This window comes from Chamaea fasciata, unplaced genomic scaffold, assembly GCF_029207755.1.
Source record: "Chamaea fasciata isolate MVZ Bird 193981 ecotype frontalis unplaced genomic scaffold, bChaFas1.0.hap1 SCAF_1, whole genome shotgun sequence".
Lineage (NCBI taxonomy): Eukaryota > Metazoa > Chordata > Aves > Passeriformes > Sylviidae > Chamaea > Chamaea fasciata.
Genome location: NW_027094086.1, coordinates 100941049 through 100968052, shown reverse-complemented (window position 1 = coordinate 100968052; position 27004 = coordinate 100941049). Strand labels below are relative to the sequence as shown.

The window sequence follows — 27004 nt, the reverse complement described above, 5'->3', positions numbered from 1 at the left end:
TCAGAAATACAGGTGAGGAAAGATTTGGTACTCCCATGTTTGCTGTGCAATCAGTATTTGTTTGAAATCTGAAAGGATGAGGAGTACAGATACTTTACCAATATCTCCTGAAGAATTTGAAAATGAAGAAATGTCTTACCCAAGTAGTGTTCACATAATGAGGAGAATATTGCAGAAATAGTTGATTGCCTCATTTGATAGTAAGCCAACTGCTGAAATATAATCATGCAGCAGTCATCGTAATAACCAGCTAGATGCAGACCCATAACTTCTGCAGGCAGATCCACAAGCTTCCAAATAGCACAATGAACTGGAATTGTCCTGTATGAGGAAGTATTCTCTGTCTTCTGATTTGCATCTAGATTATTGCAAAGAATTGTCTTATGCCTTCTTCTATGTGTGGAACTGTAATCAGTGACAGGGAAAGTTCAAGCAGAAAAAAAATCTCCTACCCATGCATGGACACTTGATCTATTTTTCCTGAAGTATATTTCAGTTTGTCATTTTTTTTTTCCAAATGCTGACAGTGGTAGGCTTCAGTGTGTATGTATGCAAATGGCCCAGATATCAATAGAAAAAAAAAAAAAAAAAAAAAAAAAAAAAAAAAAAAAAAAAAAAAAAAAAGACTTTGAAATATCTATGCCAATGTATTAAATATATATGATTTTAAAAGTACCTTTTTCACTTAAACTTCCTTTTTTGCACATTAATTAAATATTATCTCTAGGATAAGTATCTCTCATAGAAGACTAATGTATTATTGTCACATAATAATGGAAGAGAATGACAGGATCTCTTTCCTTAAGCTCAAAGAAAGATTTATTAATATAAAGAAAACACTCATAGCCCTTGAGCAACTCTGTCTCTGCTTCATAGAGAACCTTTGCTAGACTCCCCTCATGTCTAGCTTCATGCTAGAGATTCAAGTAAGCAACACATATATCCTGCCAGTTTAAAAATCAATCCTGTTTTCAGGGGATAATTTAATATCAAGACATGATGTCCCCAATATCCAAATATACATTCATTTTCATGTTTGACGCATCAAATGCTCTGACATAGCCAAGTTTCAAAATAAATGGTTTGTTTTAGAGGTTGGATATGTCATATTAGCATTCACCCAGCAGATAGAGAGATAGATCAGAGAGTGATCAGGACATCAGGGCGACAGTTTAGAGAGAGATGAGAGAGGCCAGGTACACCTTGTAATGTTAAAAAAAGCTAGCTAGCAAGAAAGAAATTGTATAAATAGGTCACTGCAGCCCAAATGAAAAGAAGTTTAATTTTAACTTGTTAGTCATCATCTCCAAAGGCCTAATCTACTCCCTTCTTTGAGGACTGTTCATTTAGCCTTGTCTTATTTGATAGCAGAAACAGACAGACTCAAAGAAAAAACATGATGTCAGACTCATGCAGTGTACTGGTTTTAAGGGGGAATCAGCACTACCTGCCATGCTACAGTTTCCTTCTTGCCTTCTCAGTTCTTCGTATTAGCCTTAATTTGTTCTCATTTTTCTGGTTTTGCTCTTCTGGTTTCTTCCATAAGTGGAAGAAAAAACCCATGTGGAAACAAGAGTACGGATGAACAGGTGACTGGTGCCAGTGTCATTGACACATCCTCAAACACCCCAAGGTATTCAGCTCTCTAGTTTCTGTTCTGCTTACCCTGTCTCTACCATTTTCTTTTCCTGACAATAGTTCTTTGCCTTACTGTCTATCTGGGATTCAGTTAGTTAAACATTGGTCGTTAGTCCCATTTCAGACATGGCACGGTACTGCTTTAGGCATCCCATGGCCAATCCAGAAAAATGTTCTTCCCTCTGTGTCTTATTGACGAAATCCTAAAACATTTCAAATAGAGCAGATATCAACATTCTTCTCAACTGAATTTCTTCCCACTTATGTGAACACAAGTATGTGTGCGTGTATACATACACTCAAGTGAATGTATTCTTTCCTGGAAACTCATGCTCATCTCCTCACAAGGGATACAAGGACCCATAGGGAAATGAGATTATAAATATCTGAATTACCTCTTGAGTAATGCTTCTGTCTTTGGAGTCATTTGACTCTTTATTCTGGTGACAAATGAAAATAAGCTAAGCCTTGTCATCTTGGTATGGAAGACAATGTGCTGCTCTGTTTTAGCTCAGATCTGTCTCAAGTATAATTTTAGGTGGATGTAATCATGACTGTACACAGGCCATAATTGTCTGCATTCTATTATTTTAATCCCCATATCAATATATGAGGAATGAAACTAGGCCTGTATTTTTCCAGGTGTTCAATGTCACACAAAAAATTTAAGTGCTTTTGAATGACGGCAAAGTGAGAGTTAAAAGATATTGGATGTTAACACTACTCTTTCACTGCTAGCAGGTACTATGTAAACTGGTACTATTGATATCCCTGCACAAGAGATCAGAATAAAGTAATTAGAAGTTCAAGAAATTTGATGTTTGTTAGTAGAAATGCAGGGAAAATATTTCCCAACACACGCCCACAGGATGGCATGGTCTGCATGTTTCCTGATGTCTGTCATATTGATGAACATTGCCTCCACAGGCCCCTCCAAAGTACTGGGAGGTGGCTTCCATTTTAGGTATTTAAATCACATCTTCTGTGATCTGCCCTATAGATGTCTTAGTTTTAATTGTACAGATACTGATGCATGGGTTTTGTATTTATTGTCTCTTAAAAATATTATTAGCAACTACAGTGCACCACTCTGTATGTTTAAATCTGTGTGTTGCTCTTCTGGCTAGTTTATTTATACCCAGGAGAGTGTGTCTCATTTCTCTGATGCACCAAAATGTCCCAGCTGTCACACCTATTGTTCAGGTACAGACACCTGTAGGAGACAGTCACCTATCTTTCATGTCAAGTAGACACGTGAAACTAAAAACAGTTGTTAATGTTCATTGTTGAAACATACTCCTTTAGCTAAAGCAGAAAGTTTAAGAACCAATCCACACAGGTTAGATAAATCATAAGGTCATCACCTTTGAATAAGATTAGCACATAGTTGATATTAGCAAAAAGCAACACATTCTTCTCTACCACATCTGTGGGTTTTTGCCGCAACAGCCAAGACAAAAATCTGCCTGGAGACTGAGATTAAATATTTAATGACTGCTTAGAAAAAATAAGATTTTGAATTTAAATTTTTGTTCACAAAGGTCCAAAGACAACAAAACTAACTGTTTCTCAGTTCACCAGATACAGAAAGGCATAGGAAGCCCTGATTCTCATCTGTGAAGTCTAAGAGCTGACTCTGAATATGTTCTGAAATTGCAATCATAAACTATGTTTTTGTAAGAGTGTAAGGGGGAATCTTGGAAATTAGTACAAAACAAAATCTTGACAGGTTTTTTGCCTACTTCTCAGGGCAATTATTTAAAATCTTAGCATTAGACTACTGACTAAAAAATACTGTTAGTAATATACAGATGCATTTATCTGTTCAGATAGGTTCATGCTTCTGTATATACAATGATGGATACGTAGAGCTTTGCTTACATGGAAGTCCTTAACCAACAATGCATTCCACCCTGTATGTTGATAACAAAATGTCACAGGTAAATATGCTACAACAAATGACTTCTTTCTGAATACAAACAAAAATGTATATGTTAAATATTACCAAGTCAAGCTCAAATTCTCATAGCCTGATCCATCAATGGGAAGGGCCCCTCCTCAGGAGCACTTAATGCAGTAAGTTGTACCCTTGGCTCCCTCTTGCCTTTTATTTCTCCTTAAAATCATATGCAGTGAAAAGAGGGAACAAACATGAATGATGCATCCCTGATTCACTAAATCACTGTGGTCTCTGGCAAGAGCACAAATGTAAAAATGTTTAAATCGGCCTCATACTACCAAACAAATGATGCAAAAGGAGACCTCAAAGAACACCAAGTGAGGGGAGATAAATGAGTACCATGTCAAGAAGGCAATTTCTCACTGAGTTTGCACAGAATGGAAATTTTACTTCCAAGAGATGGTTAGGGAATCTTTCTAATAAATCTTCAGTCCACAGTCATTGCTGTGTCTATTTTTAAACTTACTTTTTAGGAGCTGTGTAAGTTATACCCTCCCCAGTGAAATGTGTCAAGATATTACCAGTCAAGTTGAAGGAATTTAAGTGAATCATCTCTATCTCAGTGTTTATATTTGTAATAGACAAGGATAGTCAAACAGATTTCATTTTGTGCATGTGTTGAACATCTTTTCAACCAGTGACGTCTTCTCAAAGCCTTGTCTTATTTTAATAGTAACTCATGAAAGAAAAAATAAAGAAAAGTAGAGTCTCATTCCCCAAAAAAGTCTCTGTGGTTTTATTTTAATTTTAGGGATTTTTTAAAATTATTTTACCCTTCTTTTACATACAGCTGAGATTCAGATGGTCAGTAAAAAGGCAACTTGTTTTCCAAATGACCTGGAGACTGTAGGTCAATTTTAGAATTGACGGCTCAGCAGAGTCCTACGTCTCTTAAGACTCTTGATTTGAATCCTTTTCCCTAATTTTAATCATATGAAATGCAATTTAGGCTGCATCCAATCTAAGCTAGTTGTTCAGTGTTTTCTGTCATCACTGAAACAAGTGGACACTCTCGCAATCTAAGGCAGGCATTTTAAGCTCCTATTAATTATCTTGCAGGGATTTTTCACTCTCTACATTGAATAGAGAGAGTCATGAATGGCAGTCTACAACTGGACTTCTAACACTAGGTGTCTAACATTACACCAATTCCATACTTACAATATCACACAGTTGTTATTTTTAATGATACTTGAATCCTTTCAGTAATGTTATCCTTAAGCTCACTGTCACAGTCACAGTAGTTTTAACTAAGATCCTGGCAGCAGCTGAGGATGGACATGCAGAACTTAGTAGTGGCTTACCTGCCTTATTTTTTGAATGACTCTAGAAGAGTTCTTCATTTTTTTGTGTGAAAATTGTGTTCCTATTTTTCTTGCCTGCTTCTTTGTGTTTCCCAAATAAATAGAGACCAAAGTAATGGTATCTATTTGAATTATTTAAAGCATACTTAACTTTACTGATACTTCAACTAAGTGATGGTTTTCAATGTGAAGGGGAGGATCTTTCTGTTGAGTGTCTTTTCTTTCAAGATCAAGTATTCCATCTGCAGGATGATGTTATTTAAAAAACAGTTGTGCATAAATGAAGACTTTACATCTCTGAGGTTCTCCTGGTTTAAAAAACCCCTTTGAATCTCTAGAAGGGGGAAGATGTCTCTCCTTTTAACAGATTGTTTTTTACATTTCTCTGGCCATTTACCCTGCTGTTTTGGTTAGAACAGAAAAGGGATACGCTAAATCTTCAGACCACAGACCAATGTAAATGTATTTCCAGCAGAGCTCCAACCACCTGATGTCACAAATGCCATGAAAGAGTCTTATCATGTAAGAATTTCTCTCCTAAACAGTAATCTAAACTACACCATCATAATTATTGCCAGTTTTACCAAACATTTATTTTTTACTCCTAGACATTATGTATGTTAGAAGAGGAGGCTTATCTTCTAATTTGATTTCAAATGTTCTACATTTGTTTAGAAATGCAACTTGAATGTTGTTCGTGGAATTCTCCTGATTTGTTACCATCAAAGAGTGAGCCTTATTCTAAATTGTGGATGGGGTCATTACTACCAAAGAAACCCCATAAGAAACAAGTGTCCTTTTTAGCCAGACACTTACACTTCAACATCTCTCCTGGGACTTGCACTGAGCCTATGGGATACAATATAAGTTTTTTCACTACAGTGTCACTTTAATAGCAACTCAGAGAAACAAGTTTCCACCTCTCCAGCCACTGTTTTGCAGGACAGCTGTAGCATCTTGTCAATTAACTCCTAATTGGTTTCTGTTTCTTCTCTAACTATGACCTTTTGGCCTTGCCTGCTGCACAACACTGTTTATTCAAAGCATTGGATTTACATGAACCTTCTATCAAAAGCATCCCCTTGGAAAGGAAGATATGTGATAAGGAGTTTCAATACTTGTGCTTTTTTTTTTCTTTGTTATCTCTTGTAGCTCACAGTAGAGCCTGAATCATCATAAAATTGCACTGTAAGTTTGTGTTTTGTATGATTAACTTCTTTAAAAGAAGAAAAAAAAATACCAGACCACTCTCTACCTGACTGTGCCTTAAAAATAAAGGAAAACAAACAAAACCAAGAACCCAAATGCCATGGTTATCATGGATAAGAGCAAACTGTTCATCTCTAAAAAAATGGTGGTGCAACTTCTTTAGATATAAACTCATCAACATAATTCTAAATCATTATAGTCTTTGTTGTGAGAAATGAGAAATCCTGTAGTCTCCCCCTAAAGAACATTAAAAAAACATTACTGACAGGAAATTGAAAAAGTAATATATGTCTGAATGAATATGACAACTTTTTTCTGATAGAGCAGATAGATAAATGTCACATACAAGTTTCAAAATACATTTAATTTTGCCACCACAATGGATATTCTCTTCATAAAATATATATGAATAAGGTTTGAATCATAAAACTTGACTGTGATAAACAAATGCATAATTGATAACTTTCTTCTTTTTTTTTTTTTAAGATGCTAATTACTTTTTCAGGTTATTTTTTTGTTTACACGTCTTTACATTTTCATTTCTGAGTGAAGCAGCCTGGTTGACATTTCTTGTGCACATTTAGCCTGGATAAACTTTCTTTTTAATCTGAGAAATGGATTTTGGGGTTGGGTTTTTTTGTTTTTTTGAGGAGGGTATGGGATTTGTTTGGTTGAGTTTGGATTTATTGGTGTGGGGTGGGTTTTTCTGTTTTTTGGTTGTTTTTGTTGTTGTGGTTTGGTTTGGTTTTGTTGTGAGGTGATGGCAGGGAGGGGGAAATGAGGGAAGAAGGAGAAGCTAGTAGACGCACCAACTCAACTATCATCACAGAATCAGAGAATATGTTGAGTTGGATGGGACCCACAAATATTGATATTGTTTCAAAGGCAGTTAATATACTCAATTCTGTCTCAAAAATGAGCACAATTCCTTGACTTATAATTTGAAAATCTGCAATTAACTGCAATTAAAATATTCCATAAATGAATTATATTATGGCATTTTCACTTCACTCTTCATTCTTCTGCTGTAATTCCTGTATGCCAGGAAATCTTCTTCACTATTGCTCCAAGATTAAATAAGAAGTTCTTTTGGAAGTTTCATATTACTGAGACTGAGTTGTTTTTTTTAAAAAATACACTACGAGAATATTTTTTACCTACCAAATGCATTTTGACAATATTTAAAACTAAGTTTCATTATGCTGTTGGTTTTTTTCTCCTGTTCTGCTTTGTTCTCCTCATAGAAAATTCCACCATTTTTATTCTATTTAATATCTTGCTCTTTGGACTGTTAACAGGGAGGCTACTTAAATTAAGGTAAAGCCTGAATGAAGGAAGCAATGTCTGATGATCCTTACACTTTCAAATGTATCTGTGGTAAGATTCTCTGGTTCTTTAAAGCATTGAGTATACTACATCACTCCATGAGGAACCTTCTTGTTTTATTTCAATCTTATCCATATTAAGGCATTACATACCTGGAGAGAGAGGTTGAATTAGGCTGGTGGACTTGGCAGCACTAGGTTTATGGCTGGATTTAATGATCTCAAAGGTCTTTTCCAACCAGCATGATTCTGTGACTTTCAGCTTGGATTGGCAAAGCCAAGCTGTGTAAGTGCTCCGAATGAGCCTGTGGAGAAACAGCTGAGGCTTCAAGAGGGCTGCAGCTGTAACTCTGAATAATGTCTTCTGAACTTGCTAAGGATCTTTTTATTCAGTGCAAGTCATTGAGGTCCACTGACACCCCAGCTGTCACACCTGCAAGAGTAATGTGGAAAACAGTAGCTGTAGGGAAACACGTAAAATAAATTGTAAGCATAAAGGTCAGTTCTAGATTATCACTGCATTTTTCCCCCAGCTTTTGGCTATGATTTTCAACATTTTGCACCATGTTTAAAATAGCATTAATGTATTTTCCTTTTGTAAAGGAAGTATTTCAGTACTGATGAAGTTAAAGTAGCACCCCCTTTGTTCTTCCCTCAGGAACATGTATTCCAGTAAAAATTGTCAGAAAGTGCAGCAGTAGCATCCCACTTGAAAGTCTTGATAGTGTGCATCACAGTCTTCAGCCATATTAATGAAGGAAATGTGAGACTATTTTGTAATATAACTATTTCATTCTTTGATGGCAAATAGAATTGTTGTTATTTGTTGTCTAAGGCATCCCCAAAATCATGAATGGAGTACATAATCACACTGGAACACTGTGCTAATGTCTTATTCTAGCATATCAACAAACAAACAAAAACAAACAAACAAACAATGCCCTGCCCAAAATAACTGAAAATGTAAGTTAAGTATAAGACACATGAAAACTATGCAGATGGAGAAAGAATTCTAGAAACAGCTGATTTTCTGTCCTTGCCCTTCCCTTTCTCTAAAGTCAAAAAATTAAAGGAGCCCCTCACCTTTTGTGCCCTGAAAATCATGGTTGAAAAGGAAATCCTTTAGGACTGCGACAGAGGCAACATGCAAGAAAAGAAAATTGTCTGTGATCTACCTTCCACAGAACAGGCCTCAGGGATATGGACTCTGCTGACAGCAGAAGGGAAATATAAAGCAGTTTGAATTGATATAAAAACACATAAACAAATTTCAATTTCCCTGTCTGTACACATGTTGCTTCCACACTATAGCAATGTAGGTGCTGAAGATGGGATTACCTCAGGGCCACTGCTATTTTTAATAAGAAAACCATAGTTATTTAGCTTTTCCTTAAGCAGACCTATGGACAAGGCCTGAATGAAACTGGTAATTATGCTGCATATCTTCTCACAGGTTCATAAATCCAGTCTCTTGCTATGTCTTCCCTAAATTTGAGAATCATTTAGTTAGATTTAACTGTAATTATAAAGTATTTGTTTCAATAGGAACACCTTGAATTTACAAAAATTAATTGGTAGCCCTGAGAAGGCTCAAATGGCCAGTGGAAAGGGAGCAATGACTGAATGCTGGATATTCACCTCCAGACCCACAGGCAGCTACCCTCCTGAGTTAAGTGCCATTGCATCAGAAGAATGTTTTGTTCTGAGAAAGATGTTTTAAAAAAACCTAGTCATTTGTGGTAGATACTAAGGATCTGTCTCACAGAATTTATGACAATAATACCTATAGAGTGGTGTTCAAAGTGTACAAATTTAAGCCAAGCTGTAAGATGTGAGCAGAGCACCTTTCTTTCCCTTCCTTCTGTCAGGTCAGGTGAAATACATTAATGATGCATTTGATAACATGAGATAATGTAGTCACTATGCTTTCAAGCACTGAAGCATACTTTCCAAATACTAATATTCACAACAACCAGATGAAGGTATTTTCATCTTCGACATAAAAATCCCCCCTACTTTTTTTGATATCTTTTCTTCACAGCTCTTAGGTAGCCTTACAAAAATTACTTAAGACTTACAGGAGTACTGGTGGGAAGATAAATAGTATTTATACAAACATATTACATGTGACTGAATGGAGGCCTGGAATTTAACAAACTTGTCAAAGGTGGACTGATTGGCAGAACAGTGTTTTGAACCAGGGGCCAGAACAAATTTTGCAAGGTAGGAACTAATGCCTGGCTTACATTTGGTTGGCAAATTTACATTGGTACTAAAAGTAGCTCTAAATCTACTCTGTGGTGAATGCGTGACAAAAGGAAGTTATATTTGATCTCAAGAAGGATTTTTATTCCTAGACATTCAGATCTAGAAACTTGGAGTCATGACTATTTTTCATTCAAGAATTTACATGCAATCTATCTAAGTTTTCCCACCTTCCTTCAGTGAAATTAATTTTTCCTTCATGTCTTCACCTCTCACAAAATTGTGTGCATTATAGCAAAATTCTACTTTATAGCTGGAATACTGGTTTCAACAGTGATATCCACTATAGTAGAGAGATAATCCAGGACAGTTTGTTCCATCACAGTCATGCTGTGATAAGCATTGTCCCTTGCTCTCAGTAGTCAGAAAGTTGCTTGTGGAAGAAATGCATGTCCTGCAAAACTGGAAAGTGTTTCGGCAGTATATTTGTGTACTACTTCACAGTTACTCATCTCAGCCTTGCCCTGAGCTTTCATACACTATCACAGTAAAAGTTACAATTCTTAATTAATAAGATCAACAGTTTTATATATATATTTTAGCTGAAGTCTACATGATCTAAAATTGTAGAAACATCACTTAAGTAGGGCACGACTTTGTATTTAGACGATGTCATCTTGCTGTGTTGAAATTATGGATTGAGAGACAACCACCATATCATCCACAGTAATAGCATCTGTGCAGCAAGCTCAAGATTTATAACAGTATTTGGAGAAATGTGATTGTCTAACAATGCTGAGTATCTCTGCTACTGATTGATTACAATATATATTAACCATCTTGCAATGAATTTTGGCTAAATCTGAAATGATTGAATGAATTAGCATGTGCAATTAATTTCACCCTTAAGAATTACAGACTGAGAAATCTGGTGATCTCTGATAAATATTTCATATAGTGTAGGTAATTTGATAGTCAGAAGATGTGAGAGGATTATTCGAGAATGTATTGATGGCCTAGAAATTCTTTGACCTGTAATCTAATTAAAGAACTCTGGTCTTAAAGATTGCATCTGAAGATTATTTGATGGTTAGTGATTTCAGTCCAGTTTCTCATGGAGTATCTAAGAAAACATCCATTGGTATTCTAAACAAAGTCAAGGACAGAATGAAACATCATTAAGTTTTCAAAGTCATTTTCCAAAAATATACTTTTGTTTCCTCAGAAAATATCATCAATGAAAATTAAAAAGAAATCTATGTCTTTGAGGTAGCCAAATTTAGCATACATTTGGAAGACCATTCCACCATAGTGGAATACCTTTTCAGGAATGGCATCACAAGATGAACCAGTGACAGTGGTGACCACCTGCTGAAGTCAGTGAAGAGCACACCATCTGCTTAATTGTCTATGCAAAACAAGTTGAAAGGAACAATCAAGGGAAAGAAATAAAAGTGTAATACCAGAAATACTCCTGCTCATCCAGACACAGACATTGCCAGTAGTGTGCCACATCCCTTTTAAAAAGAGTAAGATTGCAATTTGAAATATTAAACACACACTACTTCAGTAAGAACTGTTTGGCAGTGGAGGACATTATCTTGTTCATATCTGTGCAAGGCTATGTCTCAATGGCAGTTCTTGTTTAAAAACCATAGGATCACAGAGCAGTTATTAAACCCTGCTTCATTCTGGCTCCTCACCTCTCGATAGCATCTCTGTAGTAGGCCAGTACAGTGCAATACAGCACCAAGTAGCAAAGGTAGTTCCAAACAAGCTGATAATGTCACCATAGCATGGAAGCAACCTAATCACATTGGCACACATTGTGCTGAGCCTAGGTAGGCTTGCTGAGAAATGAGAATTTGTTTCCCCAGCTATCCTTGGCTCAGCATGGCACGTATGACAAAGTGTGGGGATGCCTACATTTTCTTGTGCTGTGTGTCCAGTATGTTAGATTCTGATGTGGCTGGAAGCAAGTCCACTCTTTATGCTCTGAGAGGGAAGTAGCAGGAAATAATTTTATTCTTTAAAAGAGACAATCTTTGTTCTAAAGGAATCTAAGTTCAGTTTGTAATCTAAAGACACAAATTGATGTTTGGGTTAGCAGCTGCTGCCTAGATCCAAAGCTTGAAAAAGTTGAGAAATTTTATTTCAGAGCAGGGATATCTTGTCTCTGAGATGTTTGGTACTTAGTTGATATTGAAATCTTCAGAGAAGCCAAACAACAGTGATATTGGTGTAGGCAAATATGAAAATGGCTGCCTGCATGAAAAGAAAGGAAAGGTGAATGAATATTTATGAAAATATTTTCATTGTTACTAATTCTAGAAATTCGCACTTCTGGCCCAGTTGCTCTGTATTTAATTCCTGAGAAAATGAATACCATTGCTTTTGGTTTTCAAGAGGATTTACCAAAAAAACCCCAAACTACATACACAGAAGTGTGTTTGCTTGTACACACCCTACAAGGATCTGCACATCAATCGGGAAAGCTATTTTTGGCTTGGGACACAAGCAGTAAAATGTTAAAAACATTTAGTTGTGAGTTCTTTTAGTGGTCATCAAATGTTATTAGAATTTCTGGCTGTTTTCTCATAACAAATATGATAGTATTGGCCGTTCTGTCATAATATATCATGGATTTGTTGTCATAACAAACAAAAATATTGCTAAAATATTTTAAACTAGACATACGTCAAATAATTTTAAATGATAAGTATTTTCATAAGAATCTCACTAGCTGATTTTCAGAAATGCTTAGGACCTGCAAATCTAATTAAAATCAACAGCCGTTTTGCTCAACTCAGAGAACTATGACCTCTAAGGGTTCTGATGCCTGATTTGATTCTTGTTTTTAAAAGGAAGTTAACTATTATGAGCAGATTGCTTAAAAGGGACAATTCAGCAGACACTCAACATAATTTTTAGTCTTTAATTTGGTAATTCCATATATTTAGATTTTTCTAATGAGAAAATGTTGTGTTATTCAGGATATTTGATAAAAAATACATTCTTTTCTAGGACAGTACAGATGCTCCCACTACCAGAATGTAGTAGTATTTGCTTAAGAAAAATTTCACCACATAATTCCTACAGTGATGACAAATAAATTCCTGTATAGTTTGATGTTAATATACAAACATTATTTTCTAAAAATAACGCACTGAGAAAATCAGGCAGAATGTTAGACTCAATGTTCCAATATAATGCTTACAAACAATAACCTATCCAATATGTTGAATGATATATGAACAATACTTAACCTTGAAAATTACAATTCCTTACATAAAATGGTGCCCCGGGAATACAGTTTCATAGGTGCCTGTTCCCAGTATAACTATTGGATGCCTTTTTTTCAAAGTAGCATTTTTTGTGCCATCTTTTTGAGTTGTCATTAGGAAATACAATGCAGCAAAGGAAACTTGCAAGCTTTGCATAAATGAATACCACTTCTAATTTGAAAGACACAGGCAGCCTTAGTTTCATCCTGTATGAGGTTCAAGAATCATATTGTCATTAGTCCAAAGAATGAGATGGAATAGCATTACTTTCAAAAGAAGACTGCAAATTGTATTCCTGTTATGTATTCATGATTCCAGTTTTTCAGTGGGTAGATTGGCAGCAGATTATATATATGCAGTATAGTACATTTAAATACCTGGGTTTACTGATATTGGTAGATAATAAATTATATGTATTTTTTTAAATATCTGTGTCTATGTATTAATAATTTATATAGATACTGTATATATACATGGATGTGATTGAGAAAGGGGATTAGCTGCACAGAGGCTAAAGAATCCTGTGCAGATTCACATTAGTATGTCTTTTCCTCAGTTGTTTTCTCCTTAGATTTTCTCGTTAAATAACTCATGCTGATAAAGTGACCATGCAACAAATCTCTGAACAGAAGCAGCTTTTGAATATAGTTTGCAAAACTGTACAAAATCATAGAATCATAGAGTGGTTTGGATTGGAAGGGACCTTAAAGAACACTTAGTTCCAACCCCCTGCCATAGGCAAAGAGAGACTGCTCTCACTAGACCAGGTTGCTCAAAGCCCCATCCAGCCCAGCCTTGAACACTTCCTGGGATGGGGCATCCACAGCTTCCCTGGGCAACTTGTACTTATCACCCTCACAGTAAAAAATTTCTTCCTAACATCTCATCTAAACCTCCCCTCCCTAGACTGAAGCCATTACCTCTTGTCCTGTCATGGATCCCTTGTCCTACATGCCCTTGTAATACAGTCTCTATGCAGTGTTTAGGCCCCCTTTATGTACTGGGATGCTGCTGTAAATTCTCCCCAGAACATTCTCTTCTGCAGACTGAACAGCCCCAGCTCTCTCAGCCAGCCTTCATAGGAGAGATGCTCCAGCCCTCTGATCATCTTTGTGGCCTTCCCTGGACCTGTGAGGTCCCTGTCTTTCTTGTGCTGAAGACTACAGACCTGGAGGCAGCACTCCATGTGGGCTTGATGAGGGCAGAGTAGAGGGAGACAAACACTTCCCTTGAAATCTTCTGATACAGCTCAGGGTGCAGTTGACCTTCAGGGCTGCAAGAACATGTTACCAAGTCTCATCCACCAACACCCTCATGTATCTATGTGTTTATGGTGGTTTGCCTCATTTTACTGAACATTTTTTCTGTTGCTTCTTTCACTTTTCCTGTTTTTCTGGGTTTTTTTTATGTTGTTGTTATTCTGTTGTTCAAAACTGATTAACCTTCAAATTTAAAGAGTTGTAACATCGATCAAATTGAAGAGATTTTTATTTTGATGATACTACTAAAAATACTTAAGATTTCCTTTCTATAGTTAAAGACATTTTTCAGATAAAATGTCACCATTTGCTTTATGTCAGCCCTGGATGACAGTAGAAACAAATTAGTGTAATTGGTCTTTGATTTTTCTTACACTTCAGAGAAGAAACAAAGGCAGCTGTTGAACCATCCATTTGACTACAGTTTGTAATGTTCCTTTGGTTGTGCTGGGAAAACAATGAAGCAGAGCACCATCCCTGCTGATGAGAGAAGGAGAAAAACTTAATAAAAAAACAGTTGTATCTTCATTTTAGAGTATCATGGTAACTCCACTTAATATCAAGGCACAATTTATTTATTAGGAGCCACAAGGAAAGACTCACTACTGAGAAATCATCTATTGGTCTGTCGCAGAGTTATGCAAAATCAGGTTTTGTATCTGCAGTGCTGCAATTAGACATTTATCCCCAGAAGTTATGAGCAATCACTCAGCTTTTCACACATGGTTTCAGCCTGTGTGGTCCAACAAAGTAAACCACAAAGGTAATTAAATATGAAGGAAGGATAAGAATGGATTTTTTAAAATCTTATTCTTTAAGAATTGCTTGTTCAAAGAATCAGATTTTTAAGCCATCATGTTCCTATTTAATTTTTAATAAAAAACCTTTACTGAGCAAGTCTGAAATCTGTTTAAAGATACAATACTGACTAAATTTCAGTTAATCAGCGTTAGGACATTACCCTGCCATTGGGGGTAATATTCACAGAAATTATTGATATACTGAGGATTTGATATTTTTTTTTCCCCCCTCCATGGTCAGCTCCCTTACGTGGGATTTCATCTTCACTTTAACTGCATGCTGTTGTCACGGTCTGGTCCAGTGGTGAAGGTGCCACAACCTTCCTGGCTAAAAGCATCCTTAAAAAGACACGTCTTTAAAAGATCGAGGAGGCACAGGCACTCTCAGGTGGAGAGTGATTCAGCTCTTTGCGCACCCTTAGGTGCAAAGTGATCAACCTTTAGGTGCACTACCAGCTGCAGAGTAATTTGCTCCTTGTGAGGCTGCCTGAGCAGCAGAAGCACGTTTGCCACCCTGACTGATGCAGGAGTAAAAGCGAGACAGGGTCTTTCCAAACTCCAGGAAAGCTTCTTTATTCCATGAAGTCCACGGGGAAAGAGCCCTCCTTTTCCTCCCAGGGGAGAGGGATTGTATAGGGTAGCTAGGGGTGGGGTTTCACAACTTGGCCAATGGGGAGAGGAGCTGGGAAAGGGACCAATCAGAGGAAGGATCCAAAATGGACCAATCAGCTGGGGTAAAAAAACTGATGGGGTATAACTGACTAACACATTTCTTCACCATAACATAGAGAGCTGTTTGCCAGGGTTTCTTCCTTAGGGGGTTGTGTTTATATTCTGTCTGGCCTAACTGCTCTCTTTCTAAGGAGGGCATGTTTATATTATTGTCTGGTTTCTCTCCAGGGGAGTGTGTTTGTATTAACAATGTCTGGCTTAACAATCTCCACATGCTGTCCTTGCATTGCAGATAAATTTGCAGTGTGCAGGACTATGTAGGCAAAGACCACTGGGCCCACACCTGGTATGAAGGTGTAGGTTGACAAATTAATTTCATGTGCAAGCCAAGCCTTACAATCTTATTGCAGAAGTCATCTTGGCAATGGTAGGTTCAAGTTGTAAGACCTGAGAGATCTGATGTTAGATATCTTGAAATCATAGAGTACTAAAATCACACTAATAGATTAATCCATAGAAAAGATTCAGACGCTCTTAAAAATCACCCCAAATTTCTTTTCAAGTTAGAAACAAAGAACTGACTTTTAAAATGTAGTTAATATTGGGAAGAAGAAAATAACTGAATTAATTTCTGTTAAAAATGCTCTCCAAGCAGCTTGATGCAATTGATGTATTTATTAATCCATGAACAAAAAGGAAAGAAACATGATGCATACCTAAAGTGATAATCTGACCCGACCAAGGATTCTGGCAACGCCCAGTCACTTGACGAGGGCCAGAATTGCAGTCTTTGTGATTAGTAGAGGAGGAGGAAAACCCTGTCACTATAAACAAGTTGAAGTTTGGATTTACATTAAATATCTTGGTGCAGTTTTCACTTGCACTGCATTTTGTACCTAAATGAGGAACCTGTACCTCAGAAAGATACAACCTAGTGTAATTTATTTTAATAAACAGTTCTATGCAGATTACTGTGCCTGATGCCATTAGAGAAGCATTGACCAGGGAATCCTTTGAATTAACCCTTGGGCTTTCAATACTGTCTGATTGCTCTTTTGCGTATAACTCCTGTTTTGCAGCCCTTTTGTGAACAGTGCTTGCTTTCAGTTATATGATGTATAAAAGGAATTGTAAAAGACACACTAAAAGCTCTCCAAACTTTTAAAATTAGATTTTTGTAGCATGAGAACTTTTAGGGATGTTGGGGCTTTTTTCTTCAAGAACTTCTTTGACAAGCAGGATTGTTTACGAATTCGAGTCTAAGCACTGACAGAGTAAGAAACCTATTCTACTTTGTCTCACAGAAGACACAGCACTGTGGATGTCTCACTGTGGAAGTATTCAAGGCCAGGTTGGATGGGGCTTTAAGCAACATAGTCTAGTGAAATACATCACTGCCCATGGCTGGAGAATTGGGCTAGATGGTCTTTAAGAGGCCCTTTCCAACTCAAACCATTCTGTGTGACTCCGTAAGTATCTTGTGGGATGAGTCCCTGTCACATGTTATTCCTGAACCATCTTTGAATATAATCTGAAGTAGCAGCATTTCCTAGAAACGAGCAATGCTTCCTGACTCGGGAAATCACTGGCAATTAAATAGTCTGTACTGTGGCATGCCAATGCCTCAAGCCTGTGGCATGGCCTTGTTTCATTTCTTGACAAAATTCAAATGTATCAAAACCATAAATTGTCTTCAACTTTTACAATAATTTAAGAGGATGGATTAGCAAGGCCCAGGGTGAAATTTCATACCAAAATTAGAAGGAAGAGGGATCTGGCTCACCAGCACGTCAGTCACAAAAGGTTTAACGAAGGGATCCAGCTGAAGTACTTCTTACGTGTGAATCAGTGTGCAATTAGGATATTTAGGAGAGGGTACTCGGACAAGGGGGAACTTGAAAGGGGAAACCTGAATCCAGTTTTAGCCATCTCAAAGCTGCATGCAGTAATGAGTAGCCCTGTTGTTTAAGTAGAGTAGTGGATATCGTTTTCTTAACCAGACAAGAATTTACTTTGGTAAAAAAGGAAATAAAATATCTTCTGAAACTGCAATAAGTTTCTGTTTCCCATTAAGATTTACCCTTGGGTCCTAGGGTAACACCCCTAAGGCCATTTGCTCATTTGTTCTTCTGGAACACTTCTCCCATCTGTGTTTTTCCTGCTCCATTTCTGTCTGTGTGCATGTACAGCATACCATATACAGTATGGTGTGTGACACACATTAATACGTATAGATAGCCTTCTGCCTCTGACCTTACAAACTGTCCACTTCAGCATTGTCATTCTATGAAATGTCCAACTGTAGTCCAAGAAATGCATTTTAAATGTGAATGCAAACATTTCTATTACTGATAACACCAACACAGCAGTTTTTCTTTGCTGGGATTAGGACCTCGATAGTTAAAGTTACATTGGAGTAATGACAGTCCAAGGTTGCGTCCTTTACAGACATGGCAAAGGAAGGGCAGACCTTTAATATGTCTCTGCTGATAAAATTAAGAAGGATTATTTCTTGTGTTTGGTGACATTATATTAAAAGTAAACAAATATATTTGTTACCCATAAATGTGTTAGGTCACAGAAACTGGGAGGTATTTACATGTTGCACTGCATTGCAGTTGTATTTCATTCATGCTGAAAGTCTGACTTTAGAAAACAATCTGAAATCAGATAATGATGTAAATAAATGCCTCTCTCCTCAGTGAACAGTCATCTTCTCACATGAACAGGAAAGCAGTTGCCATTCATCTAGGGACACCTTAAATAAAATAAAATAAAAGCATTGTGATCTGCAAAGAGTAACTCTCAGGAAATTTCAGCTTAGAAGGCTAACTCTGAATATGCTTCACTGTGCTTCCCTTTCATGCTCCGTAAAATGGGGGTAATAATCTTTATTGATCTGTCTACCTTTTAGCAATGCATTAAGAACTTAAATTGTATCTTTACAGTCTTTTGAACAGACTGGATACACACAGCTCCTATGGTTTAGTAGCTGGGCTTGCCATTTTATCAGGTTCTCCCACAGGAGATCTGTCCTGCTTTGCTTTATGGTTCTCTGGTCTTCCCATGCCAAGGCCTTCTAACTGGGCAAGTTTGGTAAACTGATGATGACTTCAGCACCCATCACTTATTACCTGAGCTGCCATAGCCAACAAAGTGCACTCCTCTTGCTCCAGGAGTCAGTTTAGGTTGTCACCCAGTACTTCATGGTTGAGTCTACCTAGAGGCAGATCACTGGGTGTGACTGCTGAAGGAGCGCCCACTCATTAGGATCCTGTCCTTCAGTGTTGGGGTTAGGTTTGTTCCTTTTTTTCTGTTAAGAATTTTTCTACCCCAGAAGTTACTAGGAGACTAAGTACTAGGTGCTTAAGGGTACTTGACCAAAACAAAGAGGTGGCTGAAAGCTCAGAGGGGGAGATAATGTGAGTTTTGGGGCAGGTAAAGAACAGGGCTGGAGGCAGGTTGGTTCTTCTTGCTTTCAGCATTCAGAGAGAGAGGACAGCCAGGCTGCTGCTTGCTGCGGGAGGAGTTCACTGTCACCAGAAAGTCCAGTCTAGGGAAATCTACCATCATCCGGTCGTGTGCCTTGGAATTCTGAGCTCCTCTACCTGTCCTGCTGGAGCTGGGCCAGCCCTGCCCCGCCAGCGCTACTCTTTTTGCTACAGTGTGACTCTGCACCCTGCCCTGCCCTGCCAGGACATCCTGCCATTCCAGTTACCAGCCCGGGACTCTCCACTGTTCCAAGCCTAGCACTCTGAGGGTCCTGCAGGGGCACCAAGACCAAACTGCCCTGGGTTTTTGTGAAGCAAAGCCCTCAAGGTTCTTGGTACTGTTTTGTTATTAATGCTGTAGTTGTTGTTTTTGTTTCCTTCATTATACATGCTAGTAAAGAACTGTTATTCCTATCCCCAAATCTTTGCCTGAAAGCCTCTAAGTGCAAATTTATAATTGGGGAAGGGGGGGGGGGGGGGGGGGTACATTCTCCATTCCAAGGGAAACTCCAGCTTTCCCTGGCAAATACCTGTCTTCCCAAACCAAGACACTCAATGCAGTTAAATCTTAGCCTAATAATGGGAGAGGGTGATAAGAGCCACCTGCCCCTCCAGCTATGCCTGAATTACTTGGATGTCTTTGTGTTATGCTTTTTTAAGAACGGATTTTTGGAGGTTGTATGTCACTTCTGGTGATTTCAGTAGGCAGAGCTCTTCACATATCTCTGTTACTCTTCACCACCCATTTCACACCTGTGTTCATTTTATATCTGTAGCGAGAGATCTAGTGTTGTTCTACTTTTGCACGCACACAAAGCAACTTAGTGGTCTGCCCAAAAAGCTAACTGATGTTTTCACTAAACAGTTATTTTAGAGCTAATTTTATCCTGTATTGGATGGGTTCCATTGATATAATATAAATTAATTGTTGAAATCAATAGGAATGTTATATGTTTTGTTTTGTATTTTTGGGGGGAACAAACTTGTTTTTGAATTTCATTAGAAACACTTCAGCCCGTTTTCATGAGGAAACTACTCTGTGTCTAGAGCTATGTATACTTTTTCTTTTTCCATCCATTCTGCTCTCCATACCTACTTAATGGCTTTGAATCAGCTGATTAATTTCTGTAAAATTTGTCAGAAACAAAGAGATCTAAAAAGATGACTAAGCTCCCAAATGGAATGAGAACCAGCAGACAGACTGGAAAACTACCCTGTTTCTATCTCCACTGAGGAAAAAGAAGGAAAACACAGTCATAATCCACTCTCCTTCTCAGCATCCCAGTAGGTCCATATGTGGTCAGGTACACAGGACAATTGGGGTCATACTAGGGAGAGTCAAGATGGACAACGCAGTGGGGTGATTGCTGAGGATAAAGAGGAAGAAGCAAGGTTTCTGGAAAGCGCAGACTGGAAGTCTTATAATGGGGTAGATGTTTCCAGGGAGGCTACGATAGAGAGGAGAAGGTGAAGAAAATAGAGATGAGCTATGCTTTTTCTGTTTTATTTTTTCCTGTTGCAACAATCCTTTGACTCCAGCTTCATTTGTTGCTGTTTGAAAAAAAAAAAAAAAATAAAAATGAAAGAGAAAGTTCAGGTTTAGGCCCAAGTTTCATCAGAAGTTTATTCCAGATTCTCTAATGTTTGTAAAAAGAATTTTGCAACAGCACAACTTTCTCCAGCCTAGCAGCTTGTTGACTGACAAGGTTTTTTTCAACATCTGTTTGACATCTCATCCTAATATTAGTTTTACAGGCACATTCACATTTTAGAAAGTCACTGTATTCTCAAGTCTGACATGTCACAAGTGTCTCTTTCTGCAACTGCTTGCCCCAGAAATGTTAGCTAATATATTTTATCTGACATCAACCCTCCTGTTGTGTTGTACTTCACAGTTGTCGTCCAAAACCAGCTGCATTTTTATGAACGTATCTTAATAAGGCATACCCTGAAAGGTACCAGTATCCCTTTGTATCTTCCTAAGATCACATTGAAGTAATAGGTGGTCATCTAGCGTACCAGAAAATCAAGTAAAATTACATAAGCCCCATTAGTAACATTATATGGATGATGTGGAAAGCAAGACAAAAAGACTGATACTTTTATCTGTTTCACTCTGTGTTGAGATGAATAGTGGAAACAAACCATGATCCAGGGCCCAGAGTGTGGCCCAACATTTGTTTCATACACTCTTAAGCCACAGCAGATTTGCTGCAGATGACAGTTGACAGTGGTAAATTGTACAGGTGATATGTGATGTGACAAATGAATTGGAAAGTCCGCATCACCCCAGTAAAGGAATGACTGCATCCCATCCTCAGCCTGTCTTACCAATCTCCCTGTGCTTTTATCACCTAAGTTTGATTCAAAATGCAGAATGTAAGGAATTACATGTGGCAAGGATATGTGGCATGCATGCATTCTCCCTGTGTTGTTTCTTCCAGATTATTGGAACAATCCCACTGATGCCTAATCCAGTCCCGTCCAGCCAGGCGGCAGGTGGAGCTCAGGGGCTTCAGGTGCAGCCGATAACACCACAGTTATTGACCAATGCCCAGGGTCAGATCATCGCCACTGTCATCGGCAACCAGATACTCCCAGTGATCAATACCCAGGGAATAACACTATCGCCGCTCAAACCAGGCCAGCAGGTAAATTGTATGTAGCCTGAATGATTATAGAAACAGACACACAGAAATTTTCTGCTCCTCACAGACACTCTCATGGACTCTCTAAAAACCCCCACTCCTTTACCATTTTTAGTAACAGAAATTGATTCTGTCCTGCATAGGGTATTGCTGCATACTACAAATGTAGTAATTAATAATATCATATTATGTAATTTTTTTTTATACATTCAAGGATTATCCATTTATTATTTTCTTTTCAAGGTCAGTGTAGGACCAACTGAGATGTTTTCTACAATGAAAATGCGATAGGAATATGAGCCAGAGAAGACCCATATGGCCCATCTGGCCTTTAAAGTTCAGTTCCTTAGTTAGTGGTCACCTGGTAGACCAGGGCTTGAAATGATTGGGAACATGCAAGGAAAACAAGGAAAAATATAAAATATTATTAGATTTCCTCACTGGAAAATCAGATATGATTGTCGATAATGTCATAGACAGAAAATATTCTGTGGAAATTATTATTCAGTGTAAGTTGCGGGTAACTGACAGACTTAAGGATGGATCCAGTGACCACACTGAGGTCCAAAAACACTTCTGTAGCACTTCTTATAGCACTCGAGTCAAATCCATTAGATTTGCCTACAGCTGTAGGGCAAGGAATTGTAGTCCAACCTCTTCTCTGAAAGAGGGGAAATTGAGGACAGAAAATACATCAGATGTGATTACCAAAGAGGTACTTACAAAAATGTCCCTCACTTAAATATTCAGCTTAGCATTCCTACTGCTGGTAGTGCTTGTTTGCCATTCCTACTGATACCTCCAGGCATAGGAACAGGAAGCAGCTTCTTGTTTGTTGCTGAGTATCCCAGGCCACCTGAACTCCAAACTGATGATTTTGTCCTTTTTTTTTTCTTTTTTTTTCTTTTTTTTTTTTTTTTTTTTAATTTAGAAGAAAAGAACCAATGGATCACTAACATCACTTTTTTGTTTATTCTGAAACATTTCACATCACATTGGTTACCTGCTTTTTTTTCACATCCTATCCTCTATAGTATCTAGCATGGGCATTTTCCAAAGCACTTGTCATTTATCTAACCCTATTTTCTTTAATGGAAGTGTACTTGCACTACTGCCAAATGCAATGGTTTTTGCACACACAGTTTCAAACAAAGCTGAATGGATCTGAGGGCAAGCTCCATGTTCTCCACCACAGGAAAGCCTGACAATGACATATGAAACTCAGCAGTTCACATTTGGTTTCCAGAGTGTGTGTGGGATTGGGGTTTTTTTTTTGAGCCAGTCCCCTGAAGGGATTAGATCTTTTCCTCCATTGTGGGGGAAGCACTCAAAAATCATAGCAATCCTGAGATCCTTTTTGAAACTCATGAAATGTAGACGTAAATGGGAAGATAAAGGACCTGTATTATTGCCTGAGACATTCTCACATGCAGAGCAATTCACCTTCTGAGTCCTGCATCAAAGCAACCTCTTCCAGGCAATGTCTGCCAGTAGTGTCAGTGGGCAGGATAGGCACAGAGGTGTAACATTTTCTGCACAGCTCGTGGCAGTGGGCTCACATAAAGGGACAAACTCTGAAAGCTGCAGCTTCTGAATGATCGGGGTGCAAGGTAGAAAGCACTGTTTAGCAACATCATGCTGTACTGCTGGACTTGTTCATGCTGTACTTGTTCATCCAACCTGCATGCTCATGTGCAGAGATCAGCTGGCAGAAATATCAGTCTGCAGAGAACTGGGTGTGTCCAAGAGCCAAAGATGCTCTCCATTTAGCTGTTCTGCCCAGCAGCGCTATGGAGGTGGAAAACACTATTTTGCCAATACTATTTTCACAGGGTTCAGCCTCTGCCTCTTTCTTTCATGGAGTCCTGAGGTCCCAGGGGTTGCAAGAAGGGCCACCAAACAACACGGTCTCCTTGCCTTGAATAAGCCTTTCTTGGAGTTTATTCAATATAGTATTTTTGATCAGGGAGGGGAAAAATGTAGTGCAAATACTATATGAAAAAATAGTGCAGGTTATAATTTTTATAGAAACCACAGAGAATTATTTCTATGTACTTGTGCTCCCTCTACTGGCTCTTCTGGTTTTACTGAAAGAAGTCAGAGAAAATTTTACCATGAATTTCAGTGGAAGCACAAAAGATGTATGAGAGCTAGATTCCTCATAGGAATAATGCTGATGGACAGTGAAAAACAACTGAGCTAGTACTGTACAAACTGTTGTATCATTTGGAAAGTGAATAGATTTGCTCAAAGTTTAAGAAGATCCTGGATTTATTTTATTGCCTGGGTAGAGACAGACTAACTGTAGCATTTGGCTAATAATGGCATCCTAAGTCATGAGGTTTAAAATATAATTTTTAAAAAAACTGAGTGAGTACTTAAAATCAGAGGATTCAGCAGGAATTCAAAATGTTTTTGGAAATGGTGCCACAGGATTTGGTGACTTATAACTTGATGAAAGAAGCTTCAGCAGGGGGAAAGATTACAACACAAGTTTGGGGAAAGTTTTTAGCATGCCTTGAAGAAATATATGCAGGAAATAAATAATGTAGTAAAATGTTTCAGTTACAGATAATCCCAGTTTAACTTTCAACTTGTCACTTCCTTGGAAACTAAGTACTGCAGAAGAAAAAGGGCAGTGATAGTGAGCTACTGCTTGTTAGCTGAGTCACAATAATTGAAACTTTGTAAACTGTTCCACTTGCTAAGTAATGCATTCTAGTGCTTACTTTTTCCCTGATGACTGAAGACTTAAATGCCTGAGATATTGTTGTTAGTCAGCTTTACTTAGGTAGTCTGTATGCGTTATTTATTCATACAACTTTTTCAGACTTGACAGATTAAAACCTCAAAGTCTCTTAATGGAAATGAGTTCATAGAATACTTACATGTAGTGTAAAGCAGTGTTTCTTTTCCTGCACTGTAAATAGATTGCTTTTCAACATACACAAGCAAGTCTGATGTACTCCTGTTCTTCCTGCATTTAAATATAGATAGATGGTTTTGATTTGTGTTCTTTAAACTACCCACAGTAGATTTTGTTCTTCTTCAAATGACACCAAATAGATAAAACTACAGGTATTTTACTATTTTGCTAAACTAAGGAGCGTCTGTGCACACACCAAGAATTCTCCTAGAAATTGCATTGGCTTTCTAAAGCAGGCATTTGTTTTCACTCCTGTTTTATTCTGTATCCTTTTTAATATCTGTTCATAGACATGTTTTTCTTTGCCTTTAATAATTTTTGCTGTTCATCTCCTAGCCATTTCCACACTAATCTCTTCAAGATTTTTTGTTCAGAAATGAATGCTGTGGTCACAGGGAGGATGCATGCCTGTTTTACATAACATGATATTATTTTCAGCATTAGTTTCTTCCATTATCTCAATACAGCCTAACATCCTGCTTTTTTCTATCTCTGTTCATGGAACAATTTTACTTAATGAGCAGATGTATCCACCATAAGAGATTTTTGCTTCCCTGATTATTATCATGTGTTTCACTAAAATGGTTCCTTTTGATGTGAATCACTTTGCACTGATACACTACCTGTCAAAATACTCCCCTGGCATGCTTTAAACAGGATTTTTTAGTTTTTCATGGTAGTGTATACTAACCAAAGAAATTCATGTGTTCTTTCTGCAGATTCCACTTTAACATTATTGACAATATTCTCTTTATGGTTGGTAAAACAATTCAAAAATTTGGTATAAATCCTTTGCTCTCTACTTGTAGTCTACTTTCTTGAAAAAGAAATAATAAAATCATTTTCTAATTTTATGTTTCTTGCTTTATAAGTTCTTTGTGTCCCATAATAGACTACCTTGTATCTTTTACTTCTGCACTTCCTCCATGCCTCTCAAGAGGAATTTTGTCAAAATGTAGGTTGCATGGCTAAAGGCACATTGTTTTTGAGAACAGATGAATTTGTTGTAAAAACTTATTTGCATTGTCATTTATTATCAGATTTGAAAAATTTGTTTCAAGGTGTTCTTTCATTTCACTAGCAACACAACCTTAAGACCAGCAGAACTTGAACCATGAACTGCAGTCTTATAAAATTTAGGAAAGTATTCCCCTTGCTTAACTTAGTCATAGAGGAGTTAGGTATCTGTTGTAAGTTATTTTCTGAATAGACATTGACAAGGAGACATATGCATGTCCAGTGGAAAACTTAAGATGTCAAAATAGAAAAATTTTTGGATAGGTTGAATCTCTAACAGGTATCTTAACATATCAGTGTTTCCATTGACATGAGAGAGGGCTGGGGTAGCTATTTTAGGATTTTCAATTAATTCTAAGGTGAATGAAATTGACTGAGAAGAATCCAGCTGCCAATGATCACTGGGGTTCAAACACACTCTTGTTTATTAATTTCCTCATCAGCTTTCCTAATAATTGGTGTTTTCATAACTATTTTCTTGCCCATACAGAAACAGCCTCTGAACATTCTATTGTTCTCTGGTATACCACACAAAGCAGGTTCTCGTCTCACTTTTTCCTGGCTCTTTCTTTCTACATACTAGATTCATTAAACCAGGTCTGTAGTCCCAGTTGTCCTCAGTCTTGTTTTATCTACAGTGCCTGACAGAATTTTTCATACTTCATCGTGTCTTGGAGCATGACCAGCTTTGGGCCTCTGCCAATTCTAACACAGTAAAATGAGCTACTAGGCAGCATTTTCTACATTTTCAGTTCCCCATCTTTGTTGTCATTGGTTATCATGCTCCAGATTAATTTTCATCTATGTTGAAAAGACATAGATGCCTCTCAGATGGGTCTGTGGTGATTCTTGTACATCTGCTTGCCAAATTTCATGTTAGATGTTCTCTTTCTGCAGTCTCAAGCTGCCACAAACAGTCTAGCATCTTGTTATCACAACTCCATGCAATCCGTTGTTATTCTCTCCCATGAAAATCTAACCAGCTCTCAATCATTTCCTCTCTGCAATGCTTCTATAGCTTTGATGCTGTCTTGTTTTATAAGAAATGCACTCTTCTTTCTCTGTTTCAATATAGTCACTAAACTGTGTTGTCTCAATCCGACTTTGTTTTTCTTTTGCTTTTTATATGACTTTCAGTGATAAGGGCGACAATTTTTCTCACTTCTTTCTCTTTTCGTTTACCCTCATCATTGTATTATTCTATTTCATCTGTGGATAAATTACTAGAATTTTGGAAGTCAAGATTACTAGACTACATACTACTAC

At 37.6% G+C, this 27004-nt stretch overlaps 1 protein-coding gene across 3 annotated transcripts in view; it reads left to right on the top strand.

The window, feature by feature from the left end:
* Window positions 1-27004, top strand: part of POU6F2 (POU class 6 homeobox 2) — a 261225-nt gene that overhangs the window by 214877 nt on the left and 19344 nt on the right. For 2 of the 3 annotated variants that reach the window (XM_066191133.1, XM_066191125.1), the window contains exon 6: window positions 21592-21798. The exons of the other annotated variant lie outside the window; for it this stretch is intronic. In XM_066191133.1, coding sequence (XP_066047230.1) covers window positions 21592-21798 — 207 coding nt within the window. The remainder of the gene's footprint in view (window positions 1-21591; window positions 21799-27004) is intronic. 3 annotated transcript variants of the gene reach the window in all.